This window comes from Cydia fagiglandana, chromosome Z (assembly GCF_963556715.1).
Source record: "Cydia fagiglandana chromosome Z, ilCydFagi1.1, whole genome shotgun sequence".
Taxonomy (NCBI): Eukaryota; Metazoa; Arthropoda; class Insecta; order Lepidoptera; family Tortricidae; genus Cydia; species Cydia fagiglandana.
The window spans coordinates 4,529,993-4,554,277 of NC_085959.1; the positions used below are offsets into that span (position 1 = coordinate 4,529,993).

Below are 24,285 nucleotides of genomic sequence, written 5' to 3' on the forward strand. Positions count from 1 at the left end.
TTTTAACATTTGGACGCTGATACGCAATAATGTGTCAACCCACATTAATTTTGCAATAAGAAATCAACTCGAAAAAATACGCTTACAGTTGACATTTTATTGAAAAATTCATGTGGGCTGACACATTTTTGCTAAACACCATCCATTGGATGTGATATTTAGCGAAATAATCAAAAGAGTGCGGCTTTGTATTCAACAGAATGAGACTCATTTTGAGCATTTTGATTAACTAGTAGTTCGCCCCGAACTGAGAACTCGCAGTTACCAAGAATTATTATAGAGCGATTGACTTTGTTGCACCTACTTAGGTACTAGTATAGTGCGACATAAAATAGTTGAAAATAAATGAGGGCATCACTTTCTACGTAACTGTCACATTTTTGACGTAAAATGCTTACAGATGGCAACAATTTAGTATTGACATTTTTGAGTTCCATTTTATTTAATTTCTACTATTTTATGTCGCACTATAGGTGGCAATAGATCAAAAATCGCTTGGATTTATTGCAACGTCTGTGGAGCCCTTGACATCAGTCAAGTATATATTATACATACTACTCTTTGCTTAAATCTTGATAGATGTATAATATATAGGACAAAGAGAGCCCTCTCGTGGAACTTTTTTGCATCCATTTTGAAGTGCCATCTGTAATTCTTAACCAGAAATATTAACGTCATTACCAGGGGAGGAGGGGCATAAATAGCGTCTAAGTATGTTGCGAACGTAAAAAACTTTGACTTTGAAGAAAGGCTTCAGGATATTTATTAATACACGAAAACAAATTAGGTACTTTTAACTTGACTGTTGATGTAAATAAATTACCTATCGTACACGGCTGGAATAACACAGAATTGACCACGAAACACAATTACACGCAGCAGGTTGTGAATCTACCCGCCAAATATTTTTCTAAATTTTTTGGTCATAAAGTTCTCAGCAACCGTGATGGCGTATGAAAACTTTGTTTCTTTTAACATTGTAAAACTGAAAGTATTTTTATTTATCTGAATTATGTCGTAGTACAGACAATAAATGGGGTATTTATAATATTTTGAGTTTTATTTGACAAAGTTGTTTTTTTGTGACAATCGCCTCCATGGCAACGATGGCCATAAATAATCTGTTCTAACAGATGTTTTTTTGTTTGATCCATGCCCTGGATACAAGACTTTTAAGACGTTCTGACCAAATAAAGAGAAGCCATATTAAAAAAAAGTTTAGCGTTAAGTAATATAGATGCCGCTATTTTTCGAATAAAGTGCTTTATGTGACTGTCCCTCCCCTGGATTTAAGTCATCATAGAAATCATAGAGATTATAAACTGTATCTGTGCTAAGCCGAAATATTTCCTGTCAAATGTCAAATACCTATATTATGTTTATATTATTTTATTTTTATCTTGCTAATTATTTCGAAATGGTAAATTTAAAAACAATATTATAAAAGTGCAAACCGAGCACTTTCATTTGATACTAAATTCGACCATGTTTTTTGCAACCTCTCACAAACAGCTTTTTGGCCTTCTAAGCTCTTCTACCTCAATAATCCCTTGATCGAGCCTTGCTCATAAAATTGTGTAATATTTCAGTAGCCAGCTGGACTCTAACAACAAATACTAAAAACAGAAGATAATACAATTTTTGTGGGGCTCTACGACAAACGTTATTTTTTGTTATTGTTTGTTAAACGTTTTTTTCTCAATTACCTAATAATCGTTTGTCTTTATTTGTCATTTTGACTTGAGTATTTATAAGAAAGGGATAAAACATAATTTAACTAAATCAGGCCCGTAAAGTTTTATGAATACGTCTGACTCACCGATCTCATTAACAGCAAGGCTGTAGGTAGAGCCGCAGTGTACGGAGCGCACGCCGCGGGCCGCGGTATCGAAATACTTGATAAGGCGAGGTACCGACTCGTCTTTTTGCTCGGCGTGACCGAGACGACCGAAGCCGCCGAAGCCCCAGCTGAACGCGCGCTTCTTTGAGTCTATGGCCACCTGCGGACAAATATTTATTTATTCTCACTTAGCAACTATCCTTACAGGTTAACCCTAATACAATAGTGCCTCACTAACTATGTAAATTGTATTAATTGTAATATCAACATAAAACATTTAAACAGATTTTTACAAATTCGGACATATTTAGTGTACGGACGGTGCGACTGAGAGGCGCCTTACGAAGCAGGTTGGTTCTGCCGATCGGCTCCACCAACAGACGCGGTCGCCGCCTCCGCTCCACGTACCCGTCGGGCACACATATATTAAGGTAAACGTACTGGTGCTCGACGCGGTCCCAGTACATGTCATCTTGAAACCTAAGTCATTGTCAATAGAGGTGACAGCAAGGCGCCATCTATTGGGCCTTAGCATGTCGAGCACTAGTACGTTTACCTTAATTTGTTGTAGGATCCCCGGGTTGTAAATGCTACCGCGAAGGATCTGCACTAAGTAGCATGCACGTGCTATAGATTCCTGCATGTTTCTAGTTTATTACAACCCACCGTGCCTATTACGAACAGTGTGGGATACATCAGCGTATAGAAAGGATACACTCCGTACAGTTTCCAATAGATGTACCCATGTGGAGCCCATATTGCAGCATTACATTCCAGTTGGCTTCGTACTAGGCATAGGGCATTGTACAAAGCCGAAATGACCTTCACGTTCGTACTGCTTGCCGAAGTACAAAGTAGTATTCGGACTACCATGGATACTAAATAGTACTACGATGGGAAAGGATTATTCGCTAGTGCTGAATATACCTACTTAAAGAAATATGATATCTGCCATTTATCACAGGCGGTTGGTAAAGTTGCGCGGTGATATTCTTAGTGGCGGATTTGCCGTAAGGCCAAGGCCCGGGCTTAGGGCGGCAAGATATTAGGGGCGGCAAATTGTGACAAAAAATTCACATTTATAGACGGGTCTATCGCGAATTTATTGTATTACCTTTATTTACCGACGTTCGACACAGGTTTCACTGGTCGTGGTCGTGCTGGTGGTGGTGGTGGTGGCATCAGTTAGCTGATGTGTTCAAAACGCGATAGTTAAAAAAACCGGGCAAGTGCGAGTCGGACTCGCGCACCAAGGGTTCCGTACCATAATGAACAAAAAAACGGAAAAAAAAATGCAAAAAAAAACGGTCACCCATCCAAGTACTGACCACGCCCGACGTTGCTTAACTTTGGTCAAAAATCACGTTTGTTGTATGGGAGCCCCATTTAAATCTTTATTTTATTCTGTTTTTAGTATTTGTTGTTATTAGCAGCAACAGAAATACATCATCTGTGAAAATTTCAACTGTCTAGCTATCACGGTTCGTGAGATACAGCCTGGTGACAGACAGACGGACAGACGGACGGACGGACGGACGGACGGACGGACGGACGGACAGCGAAGTCTTAGTAATAGGGTCCCGTTTTACCCTTTGGGTACGGAACCCTAAAAACTGTACTCATCCTTTTCTTTTGGGTGCTCTAGTATCAGTACTATATACATAGTAGTAGTATGATAAGACAAAGATAGTATGATTCTCTCTGTGTATTTTTGAAATGAGACAGTCCTTTGACGAATTATAGTAGATGATATGTATGTAATAATTGTGCACCTAACAGATTATCTACAATGAAACAATCAATACTTACTTAATTTTACAGCGCATTGGCACCCCTTAGCTGTAATGCTGTAAAATTTTATTTCAATAAATATCAAATATTGTCGACTTGTACACTTGTAAAGTTTTTTGATATATAGCCCTGTGACTGTACCAAATACCGTCCGTGAGGATGTGCTTCGTGTGATAGGGCCCTGGTGACTGTACCAAATACCGTCCGTGTGGATGTGCTTCGTGTGATAGGGCCCTGGTGACTGTACCAAATACCGTCCGTGAGGATGTGCTTCGTGTGATAGGGCCCTGGTGACTGTACCAAATACCGTCCGTGTGGATGTGCTTCGTGTGATAGGGCCCTGGTGACTGTACCTAATACCGTCCGTGTGGATGTGCTTCGTGTGATAGGGCCCTGGTGACTGTACCAAATACCGTCCGTGTGGATGTGCTTCGTGTGATAGGGCCCTGGTGACTGTACCTAATACCGTCCGTGTGGATGTGCTTCGTGTGATAGGGCCCTGGTGACTGTACCTAATACCGTCCGTGTGGATGTGCTTCGTGTGATAGGGCCCTGGTGACTGTACCTAATACCGTCCGTGTGGATGTGCTTCGTGTGATAGGGCCCTGGTGACTGTACCTAATACCGTCCGTGTGGATGTGCATCGTGTGATAGGGCCCTGGTGACTATCTAATACCGTCCGTGTGGATGTGCTTCGTGTGATAGGGCCTTGGTGACTGTACCTAATACCGTCCGTGTGGATGTGCTTCGTGTGATAGGGCCCTGGTGACTGTACCTAATACCGTCCGTGTGGATGTGCTTCGTGTGATAGGGCCCTGGTGACTGTACCTAATACCGTCCGTGTGGATGTGCTTCGTGTGATAGGGCCCTGGTGACTGTACCTACAGAGTGGCCCAAAAATACGTTGACAACGTTTTTTCTAATTATTTTATGAAGTACTTACCATAAGTAGTATAAAATAAGTTAAAAATTAAAACTGCACTCTTATTATGCAACAAAAATTAATTGTCTTCAAAATAACCTCCTTTCACGTTGATACACAAACGCAAACGTTTGTTAAAATTTTCACCGAATTGCCGCAGCTCTTCCTTCCCATTCTTTGGTAAGTGTTGCTTTTAGAGCGTTAACATTTTTGTGTTTAATAGCACATGCACTTGTCTCTAAGCTTGGCCGCAAACTATAATCCATTGGATTTAGATCAGACGTGTAGGGTGGCAAATTTTTTGAACTTATGAATCCGGGAAAATTAGCAGTGGTGCAAAGATAATTTTCCCGGAATCATAAGTTCAAAAGAATGGGCCACCATACTCGCGTGATCTAAATCCACTGATAAATATTACAGGACATTCTTACACAGATTGACTAAGTCCCACAGTAAGCTCAAGAAGGCTTGTGTTGTGGGTACTTAGACAACGATATATATTGTTAATATATAAATACATTGAAAACAACCATGACTCAGGAACAAATATCTGTGTCATCACACAAATAAATGCCCTTACTGGGATTCGAACCCAGGACCATCGGCTTCACAGTTATGTAAGTACTTAATAAAATAATTACAAAAAACGTTGTCAACGTATTTTTGGGCCACCCTGTAATACCGACCATGTGGATGTGCTTCGTGTGATAGGGCCCTGGTGACTGTATCTAACACCGTCCGTGTGGATGTTCTTCGTGTGATAGGGCCCTGGTGACTGTACCTAATACCGACCGTGTGGTTGTTCCCGCAGGAGAAGTCCACGATGTCGACGTCCTTGACGGGCACCACGTGGCCGTCCTTGGTCTTCTCGAAGAACAGCGCGATGTGCTTCGGCACCGTCTCGAAGTGGTACGAGAGCTTCGTCGACGTCACGAAGTATTTGCCGTCGGTGTTGTGGCCTGGAAGTGAAATTCATTATGCCTCTTCTACACTATCGGCAATACACATCACTGATACTATCATCGGCAAGATCTTCGCGCAAGCGTCCACATGAGCGCCTGTACAACGCAAACACCACCCGGCGGTTCCCTTTGATGCGTGCCCATAAAACCGTCAACTCACGGGTCGCAGGCGATGATAACTGGCGTGGACGATAGCGTAGAGGGCATACTCGGCAGTCCCCGCCAGTCATCGTCTATCATCGCTCTCTATCGTCTAAACTAAACTCTACACCTTACTCAAAACATGTAGTTTGTGAAGTTAAGGTTTGTACAGTTAGAAGCTTGGCTCTAGGTACAAGAGATCTGATAACTTTTTGATAGTGCGAGCCTTATGGCTTTGGCAACATTTTACATGAAAATGTTTTTGTAGGGATTTCACATCATTTTGTAAGTTGCTGCTTATGACAATCTTCCATCCCTAATTTAAAGGGTTGCTGGTGATTTACTTTTAAAAATCCTGAAATACGCACCTGGCGGCATCTTTTATACAATCTGCTTTTTACTGATTCCACCTGATTCCACATACAAACTTCATCCCCTTTTTCCCCTAACGCCTTTTTCCACCCCTATTCACCCTTACGGGGTGATTTTGGGGTTGATAGCTAATCTATATCCTTCCCCATAACAAAAACTAGCTACATACCAAATTTCAACTAAATCGGTTCAGCGGTTATTGATTTCCTATACAAAATTCCACCCCCCTTTTCACCCCTTGAGGGGCAAAAAATTTCAAGGTTTTGAATTTTTTGTTGTTTGTGTACTAATACTATATTACATACCAAATTTCAGCTTCCTAGGACTTCAGGAAGTACCCTAGAGGTTTTGATGATCAACAGTGAGTGAGTCAGTTTACGAAATCGGGGTTTTTTAGATATGAATAAAATCCTAAGTATAAGCAACTGAATTTTTTTATGCATAATAATAAGTCCACCAGTTTTGTTTATCTGGTATACTCCAAACCCAAGTTGATGGATGAGGGTTCAAAAAACGACGAAGCGCTTCGAGAAAAGGTAGGTAGTGCCCTTGCGCTTTGCTTTGCTCGTCTTGGCGGGGGCACTACCGTGCCCCCAGATGCATTCAAAGGCCATAGTCGGTTTTCCATAGTAAGTTGATTCGGGTTTTTTTTGTGAGTATGTACCTCTTATGGCGAAGTATATTTGTACCGAGTATCAGCATCCTACTAGTGACAGTTTTTGACTTATGATTTTATTAATTTATTTCGTTAATGTATTGTTTTTCGGGATGTATTCAAGCGATTTGCTTAATTTTTTTTATAGTGTTCTTTATTTAGGAATGCATCGACACTCAAAAAATGAATACCATTTGTAATATAATAAAAATAAAAAAAAGTAAAAAAAATAAAACATTTTTTTATGTCGTAGTGAAGTAGAAAAAAAAAACCGAATTAAATTGATTTAAGGGCCAACTTACTATGGAAAACCGACTATGGCCTTTCGAACATCATTGAAAAATGAGCGGGAAATCAGTAACGCTTACCCAACTGTCCGTATTCGGGCAGACCGAACGAGTGCAGCCCGCCGTTGCAGTCCAAGATCATGGAGAATTCCGCCCCGCACCCCACCTTGACGATTGGTTTGCCGCTAAAACATTCAAAAATCTAGAGATGCCCCGAATAGTGGTTTTGGCCGAATACCGAATATTCAGCCCGTCTCTCGGCCGAAGCGCATGACATGCGAACATTTTGAGTCACATTTATTATGAAAACAGTTAGCCAACAAACCACAACGTTTGCTAAAATATATTATTTGTTGGACAGAATTAATGAATGTAGTTAGTTTTTGCTTATTTTTATTGTGTATTTTTTCATTTTAGGTAGGTGCAACAGATGTTCGGTATTCGGCCGTAAATCAGGCAACATTCGGCCGAATACCGAATGTTCGGCAAAGTGGACGAATACCGAATAGTTGCCGAATATTCGTGGCGTAGCATCTCTGGTTATTGTAATACCATGTAAAAAAGAAATTAAATAATCTTGACCAAAAACAATGAAAGTTGAGACGCACACAAGCGTCTTTGGAGCGTCGGCGCGGCGCCTAGTCAGCGCTATGGAAAATGTTATCGCTGCGCAGTTGCGTCAATGTTGCGAAGAGTAGAGTTAACTATAGTTCGTTTTTATTAGCATTAGAAAGAACTTGGAAGAAGGTAAGCGATTTTGGCATGTCTTTTAATTGAAAAACGCTTATTAAAAATCAGTAACTATCATTTATGAAAGCAGAAGAATATAAGTGATCGTATTAGATCTTATCAAGATTGTTTACCTTATTGATAATGCTAAAAAAACGAACTATAGACACCGATGCTCGGGGGAGGCCAGTGTGAGGTCACTCTTAAGTCTTAATATTCAGTAATCAGTAATCACCCATTAAGAGAGTAAAAAGATTGAGAAATTTACTACACAATAGTTATTTACGATACAAGTGCGGAAAAGAGGAAATTCGAAACGAGTGGCGATAAATTCAAACACAAGTGTTTTAAATCGACACGAGTTGCGAATTTCCTATTCGCACGCGTATCGTACAACGTTTTACAGTACATATGGCCCTTTAAACTTTTGACATCGCACGAAAAAAGCTATTTTACGCACTAGTGCGGAAAAATAGGACCATATGTACTGTAAAATGTATTTTTCGCAGAGGAATGGCAGTGGCAGAGGTAATTAAAACGCACTTACGTGTATCGTATGCGAGTAGGCTTGAGCACCTGCGGCGAGCTGCTCCCCAGCCCGCACTGGCCGCTCTTGTTGTCGCCGCAAGCGTACACCGTGCCCGTGTCTGCCAATTACATAAAGTGACAGACTTCAGTGGCCATTCCCGTCAGTGAAAAAAAAAACGGCAATTTTAAAAAACCGGGCAAGTGCGAGTCGGATTCGCGCACAAAGGGTTCCGTAACATAATGCAAAAAAAAAAACAAAAAAAAAGCAAAATAATTTTTAGAAAAAAAAACCGACTTCCATGGGGGCCGATGAAAGATTACTGTAGATGGTACACTATGTAGAAAAGGAGGTAAAACTACCCACTTTTCTACTAGCATTTCGCTTCTGTATAATGGCTCCTCTACAGGATGGGCCAACGCCGGCCACTCCAAGGGACGCAGCCATGCGGTAGAATGAGATAGCAATATCACTTGCTCCCTCTAACGCATAAATGCGTCCCTTGGAGTGGCCGGCGTTGGCCCATCGTGAAGAGGAGCCATGAGGGTCGTAGTTCTAGCCTAACCTAACCCACTCCTCAGATAGCAGTTCGGTTCTGTGCGGATCGCAGTTCGAACCTAATCAAACCCACTTTTCAAGTAGCATTTCGTTTCTGTAAGGCTCGCAGTTCTAACCTAACCTAATCCTTGTTCGGTTCTGTGAGGATCGCAGTTCAAACCTAACCTAACCCACTTAATGGCGCATGCCGTGCGGTGTACGGGGGTTTAAGCGGGAGGGGCTAGTAAGATTGGCATCATCGTACTTTATACCTACATTAATTTTATGGTAGGTACGTAATCATAGTTGTTTATTTAGTTAAGGTATCATAGTGGTTTTCTGGATCAAGGTCCGAGTCCGAGTCCGGGTCCGAGTCCGGGTCCGGGTCCGAGTCCGGGTCCGTGTCCGGGTCCGAGACCGGGTCCGAGTCCGGTACCGAGTCCGGTTCCGAGTCCGAGTCCGAATCCGGGTCCGAGTCCAGGTCCGGGTCCAAACCGGATCCGGGTCCGAACTGGATCCGGGTATGAGTCCGAGTCCGGGTCCCAGTCCAAGTCAAAATCGAAATTCGTAATCACCAAACGTGTACCATGCGTCATTGAAGAGTTCTGTTCTGGTCATCATCAGCAGTTCCACTTCATCAAATGCGACAGTTTTTAATGTAAATGCTTGATTTTATGATGAAAATACAAAAAAATCTATACGTATGCCTTTAATATTTGAGGAGTTACCTCGATTCCTTATGGATCCCATCATCAGAACTCGAGCTTGACAAAAATGTGGCTTAAAAACAACTTGCTTAACGAACATAACGAAAAGGAAAAATCGCCAAACGTGAACTATGCGTCGTTTAAGAGTTCTGTTCTGATCATCATCAGCAGTTCCACTTCATCAAATGCAACAGTTTTTAATGAAAATGCTTGATTTTCTAATGTAAATAAAAAAATCTCTATACGCATGCCTTTAAGATTTGAGGAGTTCCCTTGATTCCTCATGGATCCCATCATCAGAACTCGAGCTTGACAAAAATGTGGCTTAAAAACTTAACTTGCTTAACAAACATAACGACGAGGACAAATCGCCAACCGTGAACTATGCGTCGTTGAAGAGTTCTGTTCTGATCATCATCAGCAGTTCCACTTCATCAAATGCAACAGTTTTTAATGAAAATGCTTGATTTTCTGATGTAAATACAAAAATCTCTATACGCATGCCTTTAAGATTTGAGGAGTTCCCTTGATTCCTCATGGATCCCATCATCAGAACTCGAGCTTGACAAAAATGTGGCTTAAAAACTTAACTTGCTTAACAAACATAACGAAGAGGACAAATCGCCAACCGTGAACTATGCGTCGTTAAAGAGTTCCGTTCTGATCATCATCAGCAGTTCCACTTCATCAAATGTCACTTTTTTGGGTGTATATGCTTGATTTGTTGATAAAAACCCAAAAATCACTATATGTATGCCTTTAAGATTTGAGGAGTTCCCTCGATTCCTCATGGATCCCATCATCAGAACTGGGTTTTGACAAAAACGGGACCAATCTGTATGCATATACATTCAATCAAAAAAAGAATTTTCAAAATCGATGACGGAGATATGGAGTAACAAACATAAAAAAAAATAAAAATAATAAAAAACATACAACCGAATTGATAACCTCCTTCTTTGAGATTTGGAAGTCGGTTAAAAAGAAACGGTCACCCATCCAAGTACCACTCCCGACGTTGCTTAACTTTGGTCAAAAATCACGTTTGTTGTATGGGTTAGTATTTGTTGTTATAGCGGCAACAGAAATACATCATCTGTGAAAATTTCAACTGTCTAGCTATCACGGTTCGTGAGATACAGCCTGGTGACAGACGGACGGACGGACAGCGAAGTCTTAGAAATAGGGTCCCGTTTTACCCTTTGGGTACGGAACCCTAAAAATGTGTCCTCTCATAGAAAATTTGAATAGAGCGCCCTTTTCTACTGACAAAGTGATACCGGCTATAGCGTTTCGTTTTTCTTTTCGGCTAATCCATTGCGGTTGGCCGGTCGAAGTATTAAGCAGATGGCGCCAGCATAGCTTCCCTGTCACCTTTTGCGAGTCGGACTCGCGCACGAAGGGTTCCGTACCATTACGTAAAAAACAACATATTTAGAGACTGGCTAGACAAAATTTGTTGACAGACATTTGTATCACCAATTGTCTAAGAATAAAAAAAAAGACGTCAGTTGTCAATTTATGTCATTTATTGAAATTGTTTGCGGTTTATAAGGGGTTTATTTTAATTAATATTAATAATGTCTGTACTGAGTGAGGTTCGAAAACTATTATTTAAGCTCGTAAATAATTACGACAATGTGCGAAGTCGGCGTGTAGCGTTGTATAACGAAAAACTGCAATGTTTACAACTCCTAAACAAATGTAAACAAATTAGGAGGTTGGTGCTCTATAAATATTTTGATACTTAGCATTTAGCATATTTGGCTTAGTACTTATGTATTTTTTTGCGGATGGATTAATATTACGGTATTATCGAGCTAGGTCTTATTTGACACTACATTTAATTTTTCGCCTTGTTACAATGGTGTACGGTGAGAAAGTGTTAACATGTGTTTATCGTTGACTGTACTTTACATAGTAGTGCACTGCCTTATGGGAATATATGTAGTTCAGAGCCGGAAATCGCTACCAACTTTTAGTATGTTGTTGGGCATGGTATTGGGTCTCCAAAACTGCCGGGAGACCGCGGCGCCGGCCATCTACTTTAGCGGAATCACGTCATCAAAATGACTCCCGCTTCGTTGCGAATATTGCATATTGTACCCAAACTATGCATTGCATATAATCGTGTGGGGTATTGAATGAAAGCCAGTTAAATATGCTATATTTCATTTATACAGTGTGTACCAAAATATACAGCCAGTTTAAGAGCCATTTACAAAAGAATCAAAATGATGTAAAAAAATATTCAATTATTTGGGTTTTACAACTAAACCAAAAGTCGGACGTTAAAGCAATGTACTACAAAATTAAAGACGACGTCTGACGCCATACTTTGATATCAATAAAATGAAAATTGGACCAAATATGTGGAAATTATGCATCAAAATGTAGGTATTTGCCCATACAAATGCATTAAAGTTAAAAAATCCAAATTTGTCATTTTCAGGATAATCCGCGTAAGCTTCTAGTATGTTATTAACAATATGACCTGGGTTCTAAAATTGCCGGGAGACCATCTTTATTGCCCCCCAGTCACGAATAATGACGTCATACAAATAATCACTGCCGAATTTCGTAAAATGTTAATTATAGCTATACTATGAGTCACACATACATGTGTTACATGTAATGAAAGGTTATTAAATTAAAAAATGTTGCGTATAATATTTAAAAAACCAGTTATTCAACTATACATCACAATTTAAATTTTACATTTCCGATCAAAACTGTGGAAGTAGTGGAAAATAAAACTAAAGCGCGCCAACAATTCTACCTTAATGCGCTCATATTATGCAAAGAATACTTAGTTCTAATTATCGAGTATTAAACGAATGAACATTACATAAAATACATGAAAAAGACATTTTCGAATGAAACCTTAGTTAAAAAAAAAAAAAATTTACTTGATTAAGTAAGCAAAATACTGTTTCTTTAAGTACCTAATCTCCTCCTTTGAAAGTCGGTTAAAATGTGGCTTTTGTGACCTGGGCTACAAAGATAAATAAATTGACACCTCATTTATCAAAATCAGTTCAGTAGTTTCATGCAAACGGTACCTACACATGCACGCTGAGGGTTTCAACATGATTTTTTAAACTATTTTTTAAACATACCATGTGGGGTACCAAATGAAAGGGCTTTGTGAGTAGATCACAAATATATTATAACATAGTGTAACTTTTTCAATACTTGGTCTAAAAAAGAATTAGAAAAGCAGTATTCAGTACCTGTGACGAACAGCGAGTGGTGTCGCCCGACGGCCGCATGGATGATGTTGATGCCGTGCAGAGCTGGCACCGCTTCAGGCACGTTCCGGGTGGTTGTGTCGCCGAAGCCTAGCTGACCGCTGCCGTTGCGACCTGAACCACATAACAGTTCATTTGTCTACTGGAATATCCCTCAATGAAGCACCGTGAACGCGATAATTTTGTTGATTGTGGCTATCTTGCTATTGAATCTATTCGTCGGAAAAAATAATATCTTGCACGTTCGGAATTTTTGCTTGTATAAATTTACAACGAGTTGGCGTTCCGCGTCCATGTTGATAACAATATAAAAACAATAGATATCAAGCTGACGTCTAGAAATAATAAATATATAATAAAGACGCATAAATTCTCGATTAATAAAAAATAAAATAGTTAAAAAAAGTTGCGCTTATATTTAAGTAAAATGGCAGTACAAAACTAGGACACTTAATCTGCCCAACAACTACATAAATAACGAATAATGTATTGGTTTGTATACCCTTAACTTGCTGCTGGAAGAGCGGGGCCTCCTGTCACAAGTATTAATATACTTACTAGGAGGTCCCAACCCTTTCTCAATTTGTTACATAATTATTGTGACGAATTTTCATTTTCATTTCATTTTTCAAGTCAAGTAAGTCATAGATAGTGCTGCAGATATTTTGCACTAGATGGCGTTGTTATTAATATTTTGAGTTATAATGTCGTTAAGTTTTCACTTCTGCCGGCACTCTCGGAGTGCACCCCGTTTTTTTTTTAAAGACACTGGCGGGCAATTTGTACCCCGCCCTCCCCGACTAGACGCACATTTCTTATTGCCCCCCCAGACTTGAAATGCTTAGAATTACTCAAGGAACATATGTGATGAAGCTCATAGCTTAATAAAAGATTTTGGGTCAACTTCATAACTGCTTCCACTATTATAGCAGCAACAGAAACACATCATCTGTGAAAATTTCAACTGTCTAGCTAACACGGTTCGTGAGATACAGCCTGGTGACAGACAGACGAACGGACGGACAGAGGAGTCTTAGTAATAGGGTCCCGTTTTTACCCTTCGGGTACGGAACCCTAAAAACAGATACTAAGTTAAATGTATCGTAGCTGTTAGAATTATAGAATTCCTTGTATATAATAAATACAAAATTTTAATGTCATTAATAAATGAACTTACCGAAAGTATATGCTGTACCATCTTCACCAATGAGGACGGAGTGCCCCGCGCTGCACGAGCTCACGATCAGGCGGTACTGAAAAACAAACCGACAAATACACGGTGTAACATGAGTAAACCGAATAATTTTAACAGCGTATTCCTGATCATATTTAGAGTCAAAAATGTCCTATAAACTTTTTTGTAATTCGCCTAGTTTCAGAGATAATATCAATTTAAAAGAAAACAAGTTTTTATTGTTACCTAGTGTAAAAGGCCTTTTTGATGGTGATGTTGCTGCTAAGGGACGTAGTCTAAATATCCTTATTGGTAGATGTCAAAAAGTGACAAGTGATACTTTGCAAAAAGTAGGTTTTACGAAAAAAAATGTAAAAAACAACTTTAAGTGACAAGTTTACCGATAAGATTTATTTTTATGTACAAATACATTCAAAAAATTGAAAAAATAAAACAAAAAAATATTTTACTGGCGAAATTGACCTAAACTCATATTACCTACATTTTTTCCTTCTTTTGACCTCAGAAATGCGTCATTAAAATTATTCGGTTTCCTCATGTTACACCGTGTATACGTATAGTGGCGGGGGAAACAACGCGCCATCATAGAATACTTTTGACGCATAGACTGATAGGTACAGTCATCAGCAATAGTATCTTACACAACTAGGGCCGCAAAAATATGTGACACGTTCTTATTTGGAGCGCAATAAGAGCGCGTCATATATTTTTGCGGCTCTGGTTGTGTAAGATACTATTGCTGATGACTGTACATTACGAGTACGTTCGAAGCCGACTGTACATATTCCATAATCTATTTTTAATCTTTATTGAGTACTTGAAGGGTTTAAATTCATAAACAAAAATATCTTTCGGGTTTCGGGAGGTCAGGGGTCTACCACTTATCTCAGATGGTTGATTTTCTAGTAGAAGCTACAGTAGAATCTGCATATAAAGACATCGAAGGGAAGTGACAAACACGTCATACTAAGCGGATGTCATATAAAGCATAGTTAATTAACTTCTTATTTTTGGTAATTTTTCCAAATTAGTCTCAAATTCCTTTGTAAGAGATGAGTTTTATTAGGTTGTAACTAAAACAACTGACATGCCACGCACGAACCAAATTTCCTTGCTGGGAAAGACGTGGGGACGGCCACGAAAACCAGCGAATGTGTCAGTATAACCGGACATAATTTCAAGAAAATAGGATTTATAGAGCATAGTAAGCGGTTTGTCACTATAAGCGAAGTCATCTTATCCAACTTTGGCACAAAGAATTTTATATGAATACTAAACTTCGCGCAGGAATAGGATAGGTCATAGTAAGCGATTGGTCCGTGTAAGCGGAGTCATAATAAACGGATTCCACTGTAGCTGAGTTTTGGGACTAAAAATGAATACAAATCTTTTCTTAACGTAATGCAAATCGGTTTTACACAGCTAAACCTTCAACCAGTCCGTACCCATAACTTCTTACTATAGGTCTACCAAATTAACTGGCTCTGTGATCTATAGACAACGCAAACCCGCTCCGCCATTATGAAAAAAAAAGCTAGAAACGAATAAAGCAAAAAACCGGGCAAGTGCGAGTCGGACTCGCGCACGAAGGGTTCCGTACCATAATGCAAAAAAAAAAACAAAAAAAGAAGCAAAAAAAAAAACGGTCACCCATCCAAGTACTGACCACTCCCGACGTTGCTTAACTTTGGTCAAAAATCACGTTTGTTGTATGGGAGACCCATTTAAATCTTTATTTTATTCTGTTTTTAGTATTTGTTGTTATAGCGGCAACAGAAATATATCATCTGTGAAAATTTCAACTGTCTAGCTATCACGGTTCGTGAGATACAGCCTGGTGACAGACGGACGGACGGACGGACAGCGAAGTCTTAGTAATAGGGTCCCGTTTTACCCTTCGGGTACGGAACCCTAAAAAGCTAGAAACGAGTAAAGCAAAAAATGATGGCAAAGGATTACGTTATGCACTACAACTGTACAGGTTGGGATGGTTGAGCGGTCGCGTTCATGGCCGTCAGGTCCGCGCAGTCAAATTCGTTCACTGGGTCCGCGAGACCGGAGACCTCGCTTCAACCGTACCTTGCGGTCTGTGAGCCGATGGAACGTGTACAAGTTGGGATGGGTGCGGGCGGTCGCGTTCTCCTTCTTGGCTGTCAGGTCCCAGGAGACCAGGCCGGCGATCATCAGCACTCCGGGGGTCTTATAGAACGTCTTCAGCAGCTCCTGTGGAACAAAATATTATTAACGTCAAAAACGCTTATAAGAATTGTATACAAATAATTAAAGCAGACGTCGACGTCGAAACGTGTATGGAAAAAAAGAAATTACTTCACAGATACACATTAGTACATTACTACAGAGGCCGGGACAAAAGGGGTTGCCGGCCGAAGGCATATAGCCGAGCGAAGCGAGGCGGGATAGGTTTGAGGCGGGCAACCCCATTTCCCGCCTAGGTTTGTATAGTGCTTTTCTCAAACATGCAACGAAATAAATAAATGAAAAAAATCCACGAAACCCAAGTTTTATTGATAGAAAAAACTAAAAATATAACTAACACGTACCTATATCTTTAACTACGCGTATGTTTTACACGAGTCGTGTATTTTTACTACCCGTATATGTTCATATATCTTTGATTTTTTCGCCTTGTATCCGTCTGATTGTTGTTTTCGTCACATAAGTTTACATAGTCTTACATGTTGATATCATGTTTCACATACATCGTTGCTTTATAAATGGAGTAAATACGATTTTGATTTTGTTACTTTCATTTCTTTAAAATATGCCACAAAACTGTTTCTAATAAACTGTAAGCCATTTTTCTTAGTTTCTCAAATAATAAAATTGCCATAAGCAACCATTATACATACATACTTCGTCTTTGACTTGGCGGCAGAGGCAGCAATAAGTTATTTAAAATCAATTCTGCTTACGCTGCCAATTCCAACTCCTACGATTACAATTAATATTAATATCATTATTTCGTCGGAACTCATATTTAAGTAAAAAAAATCAACAACGCACCATAAATCCAATAACTACGCGTGTTTGAGTAGACCTTTTTACCGATAACGTTTAGATGAAATATTTTAAATGTTTTTATTTGTGTACTTAAATTTATAATTTAAAATTATACAATCTGGTTAATAATGTATTATTTATACAAATAAAACTGCAAATTATAGCAAACATTGTTTTTTTTTTATATGCGAAGTGGCAGAGTGTCATTACGAACCATAAAGCAAATACTGCCTCTAGTTTTTTTTAATAGCTGAATGCCACGATGCTGTGTCACAAATATCTGTGAAATGGAAATTAAAAAAGAGGACTTTGCCGGCCTAGGCCTGCAAGATTTGTATGAATTTCCATTAACGACCTCTTGTCCTAGCCGCACCTGAAACGTCATACTTCGCAGCCTATTATAAGGAACATAACATCAATATTTCATTGCATGTTTGAGAAAAATAAATTATAGTGTATCTGTCGCGCGCTCGATTAGTAAAGGCGGTACCGATTGCGCTCCTAGTTGAAAATGCTCGAGAACGATTGGAAACATTTTGAGCGTTTATGTCATTTTTTTATGTACTACGTCACCACAGCCTATGGACGCCTGCAACTCCAGAAGTGTTACGAGCGCGTTGCCGACCCTAAACACCCTGCACCATAGAGGTACAATAATATAAAGATGACACGGGAGAGGGCCAAACGCAGCGAAATGATATACATGGAAGTATTCTGTCCGCTCAATTATGACCCAACGCAAACTACCCCGCGATAGGCGGTACTTACAAACTGCTCGATTGGCAATCTCAGTACGCGACCGAGATGACAGTCAGTGACAAATGGCTAAATTGATTTATAAAAACAACGTTTTTTGTAATTAAAAATATATTCATGTGTCGTGAAGTGCTGCAGAAGTTATTTTAGTTCATACCAAGGACAGTGGAATCACTTTTCACTTGTAGTAAACAGATAACTTCAGTAAAATTTGGAAAAAACATGACGATTTGTTTTCAATACTACCGTGCTAAGCTAAAACGTAACAACTGCATACGACTTTGATAACAACATACGACTTTTTAAATTGCGAGGATAATAGGGATGGTGTTATGCCAAATGAAGTAGACTATTTTATTAACTTGTGTTTGGTTTAGGTATTTTATATATAATTATAAATAAATTCCTTCTTACAGATTTGTATTTTCCTTTTTTATTTCATGAGATGGAGCTATAAAAAAACTACCTAGTTATTTCAAATTAATAATCAAATTTGGTATTGCCATTTTACATTACTTTCCATTCAGATTCCCACAAGATGCTATTCGCAGAGAACTATGGAAAAAAGCGTCCAATTAGAGAGACATGAAATTGAGTGGATGCCTGGCAAGATATCTAGAATGGTGTACTTTCGTTTGGGCCAAATACGTTTCGCCAAATTTCACTTCCCAACAAACTTATCGCAATAGTTTCATTTCCCAAAGAAACCTTTAGCAAATTCCGCAGCCTCCTCTCTATTAGTACCTATGTAAATTGTATGCCATGCAATATTTTGGGACATGTAAGTTATGCTTAATGATACATTTGGGTTTACTAATGAATGGGCCAAAAACGTTTCCCAAAGTATCACATCCCAAACTATGTTTCCCAAATTATCATTTCCCAAAAAAATGTTTGGCAAAACAACCTATCGCAAATTTTCAGTTAGCAATAGTCTTTTTTGGCAAGTTATTGTTTAGCAAATAATTACTTAGACAAGTTTCATTTTCCCTAATATTATTTAGTCAAATGTATCATTAAGCATAACTTACATGTCCCAAAATATTGCATGGCATATAATTTACATACAAATAGAGAGGAGGCTGCAGAATTTTTTTTGTCTGGTATTTAATTGATCATTACATATACATAGTAAAATGTAACGTCAAAAAAAAAACATTCTTACTGCCAAAAATATGTAGTAAATGATCACTAAAATTAAAACTCCATTTTAATGTAAAATGATAACCAAATTTGTTACATCTTGCTATTCTATTAAAGCAAATAACACCAAAGTAATCATTGTAACCCAAAAATATTAAATAACCACCAATATGTAAACCAATATGGAATATAATATTAGACAATAAAAAACGTTTGCTAAATAAGTTTTTGTCCTAATACAATTTGACAAAGTAAAATCATGCCAAATGATTATTTGACCAAATAAATTATATGCGAAGTGTCACTTTGCTAAAGGTTCCTTTGGGAAATGAAACTATTGCGATAAGTTTGTTGGGAAGTGAAATTTGGCGAAAAGTATTTGGCCCAAACGAAAGTACACCGCGCGAACGGCTGTGGTCCCATACAAAATTTTCATTTTGCACCTTTTTCTACTGACAAACTTGCTTGACCGGCTATATACATATAAAATATTCTGAACTGAAAGTGGGGATTTATTGTGACTCCGCCTGTTCAAATATTTTTGACCCGATTCTTGTACCCATGTAAATTTTGCAGACTGTATAGCCAGTCCGATTTCAAAGATCAAGTTCGCAATACATTTACTGTGTCGTACTTGATCTTAAAAAAACGGACAGACTATACCTGAACGTGACTTCGCACTGCCATACAGATAGATAATAAAATATACAAAATAGTTATTATAGCGGAATACATTTATACAACAATGATATATATTTACTTATGTTGAGTTAGTCTGTCATGTCATAACAACATTTTTACTAGTTATCTTTTAATCTGCATTAAATTATTATACGTGAATTATTTGACTGGTTCTTCACTGTATGGCATAAACCTATCCCTGTCCAAGTCATATTCTAATCAAATATGAACCGCGAACTCTAAGCGGCCAGTACATACAGCAAGAAGGTTATTAGCGGATTAATGTCGCTGATTGGTAGTTATTGACATTATATGCATTTCATCTACACTTAGCTATGTACCATTAGAGTAATAAAGATGACTCTTATTTTGTTTACCAGCTTTGATTACAGGCTCTGTAAACGTGTCGTCCTATTTGAATGTAGGCGTAATTGTGTATGTGTGCTAATTTGGCCCGAGAATTTGAACGGTAATGTTCCTAAAGGCGGTTTCCATACTAAATATATGCGTTCACTGGCCAAACGACCGAACGAGATGCACTGATAGAAATTTCAGGAGTAGCAGAGAAAGCGGTATTATAGCTTGCCCTTGTCACAGTCTCACTTTATGTTTGTTCCCCACCAAAACTTTAGTATGGTTTATGGTGGGCAACAAATAACCCGACGGAATTACGTAGATTGTTTTTGGTATGTTGTCAGGAATGTTAAAACGTGTTTTTAATATTGTCGCTTTGCGTATGTTTTGTCCCTCACGGAGGCCCGCGTATAGCTCATCTATGTAATACTAGGTCTATGCCCTGCACCCTCGTTGAGCTCTGGCAACCGTTTACTTTGTCTAGTTGGGTGCCTCGGGACCAAAGTCCACTGACAGTTGGTTAGGAGCAGCGATGGAATATGTTCGGAATTTTATATACCTACATATAGTATGTAATTGACAATCGAAACTCCGTAAGCGCGATGTAGAACGTGCTAACGCCATCTGTTACAATAGGGTATTTTCCTACTAGTCAATTCAGTTACTTTTTTAGAACTGTCAAAACGATTTGCTGCTATGGAATTTATATAAAAAAAACCGGGCAAGTGCGAGTCGGACTCGCGCACGAAGGATTCCGTACCATAATGCAAAAAAAAAAAGCAAAAAAAAAAGCAAAAAAAAGCGGTCACCCATCCAAGTACTGACCACTCCCGACGTTGCTTAACTTTGGTCAAAAATCACGTTTGTTGTATGGGAGCCCCATTTAAATCTTTACTTTATTCTGTTTTTAGTGTTTGACAGGGCTGCCAGATCGTATAATAGGCTACGAAATTCGTATAATGAAATTATTTTCGTATACATGTCGTATAGTTGGTCAATCGGTATAATTGGATACGAAAAAAACACCGATGTTAAACTACTGTCAATGCTTCAAAAACCAGTGTGCCAATACTGTTATACGATTTAATTTAATAGAACGGCAACTACTTAAATACACGTCGACGCGGGCTATAACCGCGAAAATCCAAGTGCGCAAACTGCGGGCATCTTTCTCTGTCGCTCTTATTACACTGTCATTGGAGTAAAAGAGAAAGATGCCCGCAATTTGGGGGCTTACCGCAAAAGCCGAAATTCACCAGTTATTAAAAAATCGATTTAAAATAATAGTTTTTTTGTACTCGTATAATGCAATCGAATTTCGTATAATTGCGGGCACAGGATCGCATAATCAAGATTTATGTACTGGCAGCCCTGGTGTTTGATGATATAGCGGCAACAGAAATACATCATCTGTGAAAATTTCAACTGTCTAGCTATCACGGTTCGTGAGATACAGCCTGGTGACAGACAGACGGACGGCCGGACGGACGGACGGAAGGACGGACGGACAGCGAAGTTTTACCCTTTGGGTACGGAACCCTAAAAACATTACATCGTGACGTCACGGTCAACTCAACTACTTTTTATATTTCTAATATTTCTATCCGATTTATTAAATAGAACTTGTTTTTAAAAATAACTCATATCTGTGTTTTTCTAATAATTATCTGGTGCTTTATTTCATGCATGTATCTAATAGTACATTACTACAGAGGCCGGGACGAAAGGGGTTGCCGGCCGAAGACATATAGACGGCCGAGCGAAACGAGGCCGAAGGTCTGAGCGCGGGCAACCCCATTTCCCGCCGAGGTATGTATAGTGCTTTTCTCAAACATGCAATGAAATAAATAAAATAAAAAATCCACGAAACCCAAGTTTTATTTATAGAAAAAACTAAAAGTAAACTACACCCAAAATATAACCAACACGTACCTATATCATTATCACGCGTATGTTTTACACGAGTCGTGTATTTTTACTACCCGTATATTTTCATGTATCTTTGATTTTTTCGCCTTGTATCCGTCTGACTGTCGTTTTCGTCACATAAGTTTACATAGTCTTTCATATTGATATCATGTTTCACATACATCGTTGCTTTATGCATGGAGTAAATAAGTATAATTTCCACAGTGTTGACGAATTTGTAGTTACATTCATTTAAAATATGCCACAAAACTGTTTTTAATAAATTGTAAGCCATTTTTCTTAGTTCCTCAAATAATAAAATTGCCATAAGCAACCATATACATACTTCGTCTTTGACTTGGCGGCAGAGGCAGCAAGTTATTTAAAATCAATTCTGCTTACGCTGCCAATTCCAACACCTACGATTACAATTAATATTAATTTCATTATTTCGTCGGAACTCATATTAAAGTCAAAAAATCAACAACGCACCATAAATCCAATAAAACAGAATGAATATTTTTCAACTTTACCTCCATAACAATTTAAAAAATATAACTACGCGTATTTTAAATATATAATTTAAAATTATAAAATTATAGAATGTATTATTTATTAAGTTCATGTTGATTTTATACAAATAAAACTGCAAATTATAGCAAACATTGTTTTTTGTTTTTTTTTATAGGCGTAGTGACAGAGTGTCATTACGAACCATAAAGCAAATACTGCCTCTAGTTTTTTTTAATGGATGAATGCCACGATGCTGTGTCACAAATATCTGTGAAATGATAATTAAAAAAGAGGACTTTGCCGGCCTAGGTCTGCAAGATGTGTATGAAATTCCATTAACGACCTTTTGTCCTAGCCGCACCTGAAACGTCATACTTCGCAGCCTATTATAAGGAACATAACATCAATATTTCATTGCATGTTTGAGAAAAATAATTTATTTTAAATACAGTATAATACCCTATTGTGGCACGATGTAGTCAGTGACATAGGACTCTGAGGAGACGCTACAAGGTTTACCTCGGGTAACTTGACAGTAGGCTCATCGCCCATCGGTGACGGCGTCCTCTGCTGCTCTCTCGGCTCCGACGTCACCGAGTCGTTGCTGTCTTCGTCTTCGGAGAGCTGCTTGCGCGGCTTCCGTGGCTTGCCGCGCGGCGCTGACGGCAGGGAACGCTTGCGGATGCCATTGTTTGACATTGTTGGTCTGTATATAAATATCTTGCGTCAAATTTGTAAAGTCCTAAAGTTAGTAGTGTGTACGTTATGGACGGTAGAGGCACAGAAAAAGTAAGTATTATCATACAGAACGGCCACGCACCGCCCCGCCCTGACTCGCATTACCTCGCCCAGCAAACGCTCAATTCGGTTAGCAACGCGATGACGGAATGTTCAAAATGCCACAGAATAAATATTAGTACTAGGTACAGAAGACTCACTCTCTAACAAAACGCGTCTGTCATGATCAGCACAGATATGGCCGCTAGGTGGCGACAGCACCACGCGCGGCTTATGGCATACCCCAAAATTGGGGTCGAACGGATGGACTTTTAAATGGATGGTGTTTAGCAATAATGAGTCATCCTACATCTATTTTATAATAAAATGTCAACTTTAAGCGTAAATTTTTAGAGTTCACATCTTATTGAAAAATTAATGTGGGTTGACACATTATTGCTTAACAGCATCCAAATACCTGTAGCAAAGCGACGAAATCGCGGAGTGAGCCACGCCTGAAAATGCCGGTGTTTTGTGATATGTAGTTGAGTACCTATAATTTTCATCGATGCAAACTTTATAATACACACTTTTAATATTATGTTAATGCCCTTTTACCAAGTTTGAAGTTCCTAGCTTGAAAGCTCGAAAAAAAATGTTTGATATTCATACAAACTGTCAACTCCTTTTTCACCACGAATGAATTTTCAAAAACACTGAAATTAGTTTTCTTGTATTTTAATTTAATACCTTTTTGCAAAGTTTCTAGCTTAAAATAAAATTTGCACCCAAGTCGAACTTTCATCCCTTTTTAACCCCCTTAGGGGTTGAATTTCCAAAAACGTTGCAATTACTTTTCTTTGTAATCTGCTATTACGCCTTTCTAAGAAGTTTCAAACCATTTGTAATAGATTCAAACTTTTGATATCCACACAAACTTTCAACCCCCTTTTCACCACCTTAGGGGATGAATTTTCAAAAACGCTGAAATTAGTTTTCTTGTATTTTAATAATATACCGTAAAACGGGGTGAAAAGACACGATTTTCAACTACAAGGACAATTTTCGCCAATAATCCAAACGATAAAAGTAAACATTTTGACATCATTTCATGAGTCTTGGTTAATTCTTCATTTTTGCATTTGTGAAATCAATTTTGACCCACCCAATTCAGACAAAAACAAAGAAAACTACCTGTTTTCTCCATATCCTTAAAATGGGGTCGATAGACACACGAAAGGACTAAATAGAAATATGAAGTTTTAGTTGTCATAGGC

The 24,285-nt window shown here is 38.7% G+C and overlaps 1 protein-coding gene across 2 annotated transcripts in view; it reads right to left on the bottom strand.

Annotated features, from left to right (window-relative positions):
• LOC134678514 (protein RCC2 homolog) overlaps positions 1 to 23,005 on the bottom strand; it is a 34,382-nt gene extending 11,377 nt beyond the window's left edge. For both annotated transcript variants that reach the window (XM_063537088.1, XM_063537089.1), the window contains exons 1-8: positions 22,811 to 23,005; positions 15,995 to 16,138; positions 13,898 to 13,973; positions 12,703 to 12,834; positions 8,247 to 8,346; positions 7,052 to 7,155; positions 5,346 to 5,512; positions 1,820 to 2,000 (exon numbers count right to left, since the gene is read on the bottom strand). In XM_063537088.1, coding sequence (XP_063393158.1) covers positions 1,820 to 2,000; positions 5,346 to 5,512; positions 7,052 to 7,155; positions 8,247 to 8,346; positions 12,703 to 12,834; positions 13,898 to 13,973; positions 15,995 to 16,138; positions 22,811 to 22,990 — 1,084 coding nt within the window. In that variant the 5' untranslated portion in view covers positions 22,991 to 23,005. The remainder of the gene's footprint in view (positions 1 to 1,819; positions 2,001 to 5,345; positions 5,513 to 7,051; positions 7,156 to 8,246; positions 8,347 to 12,702; positions 12,835 to 13,897; positions 13,974 to 15,994; positions 16,139 to 22,810) is intronic.
• Between the last annotated feature and the right edge of the window lie 1,280 nt (positions 23,006 to 24,285).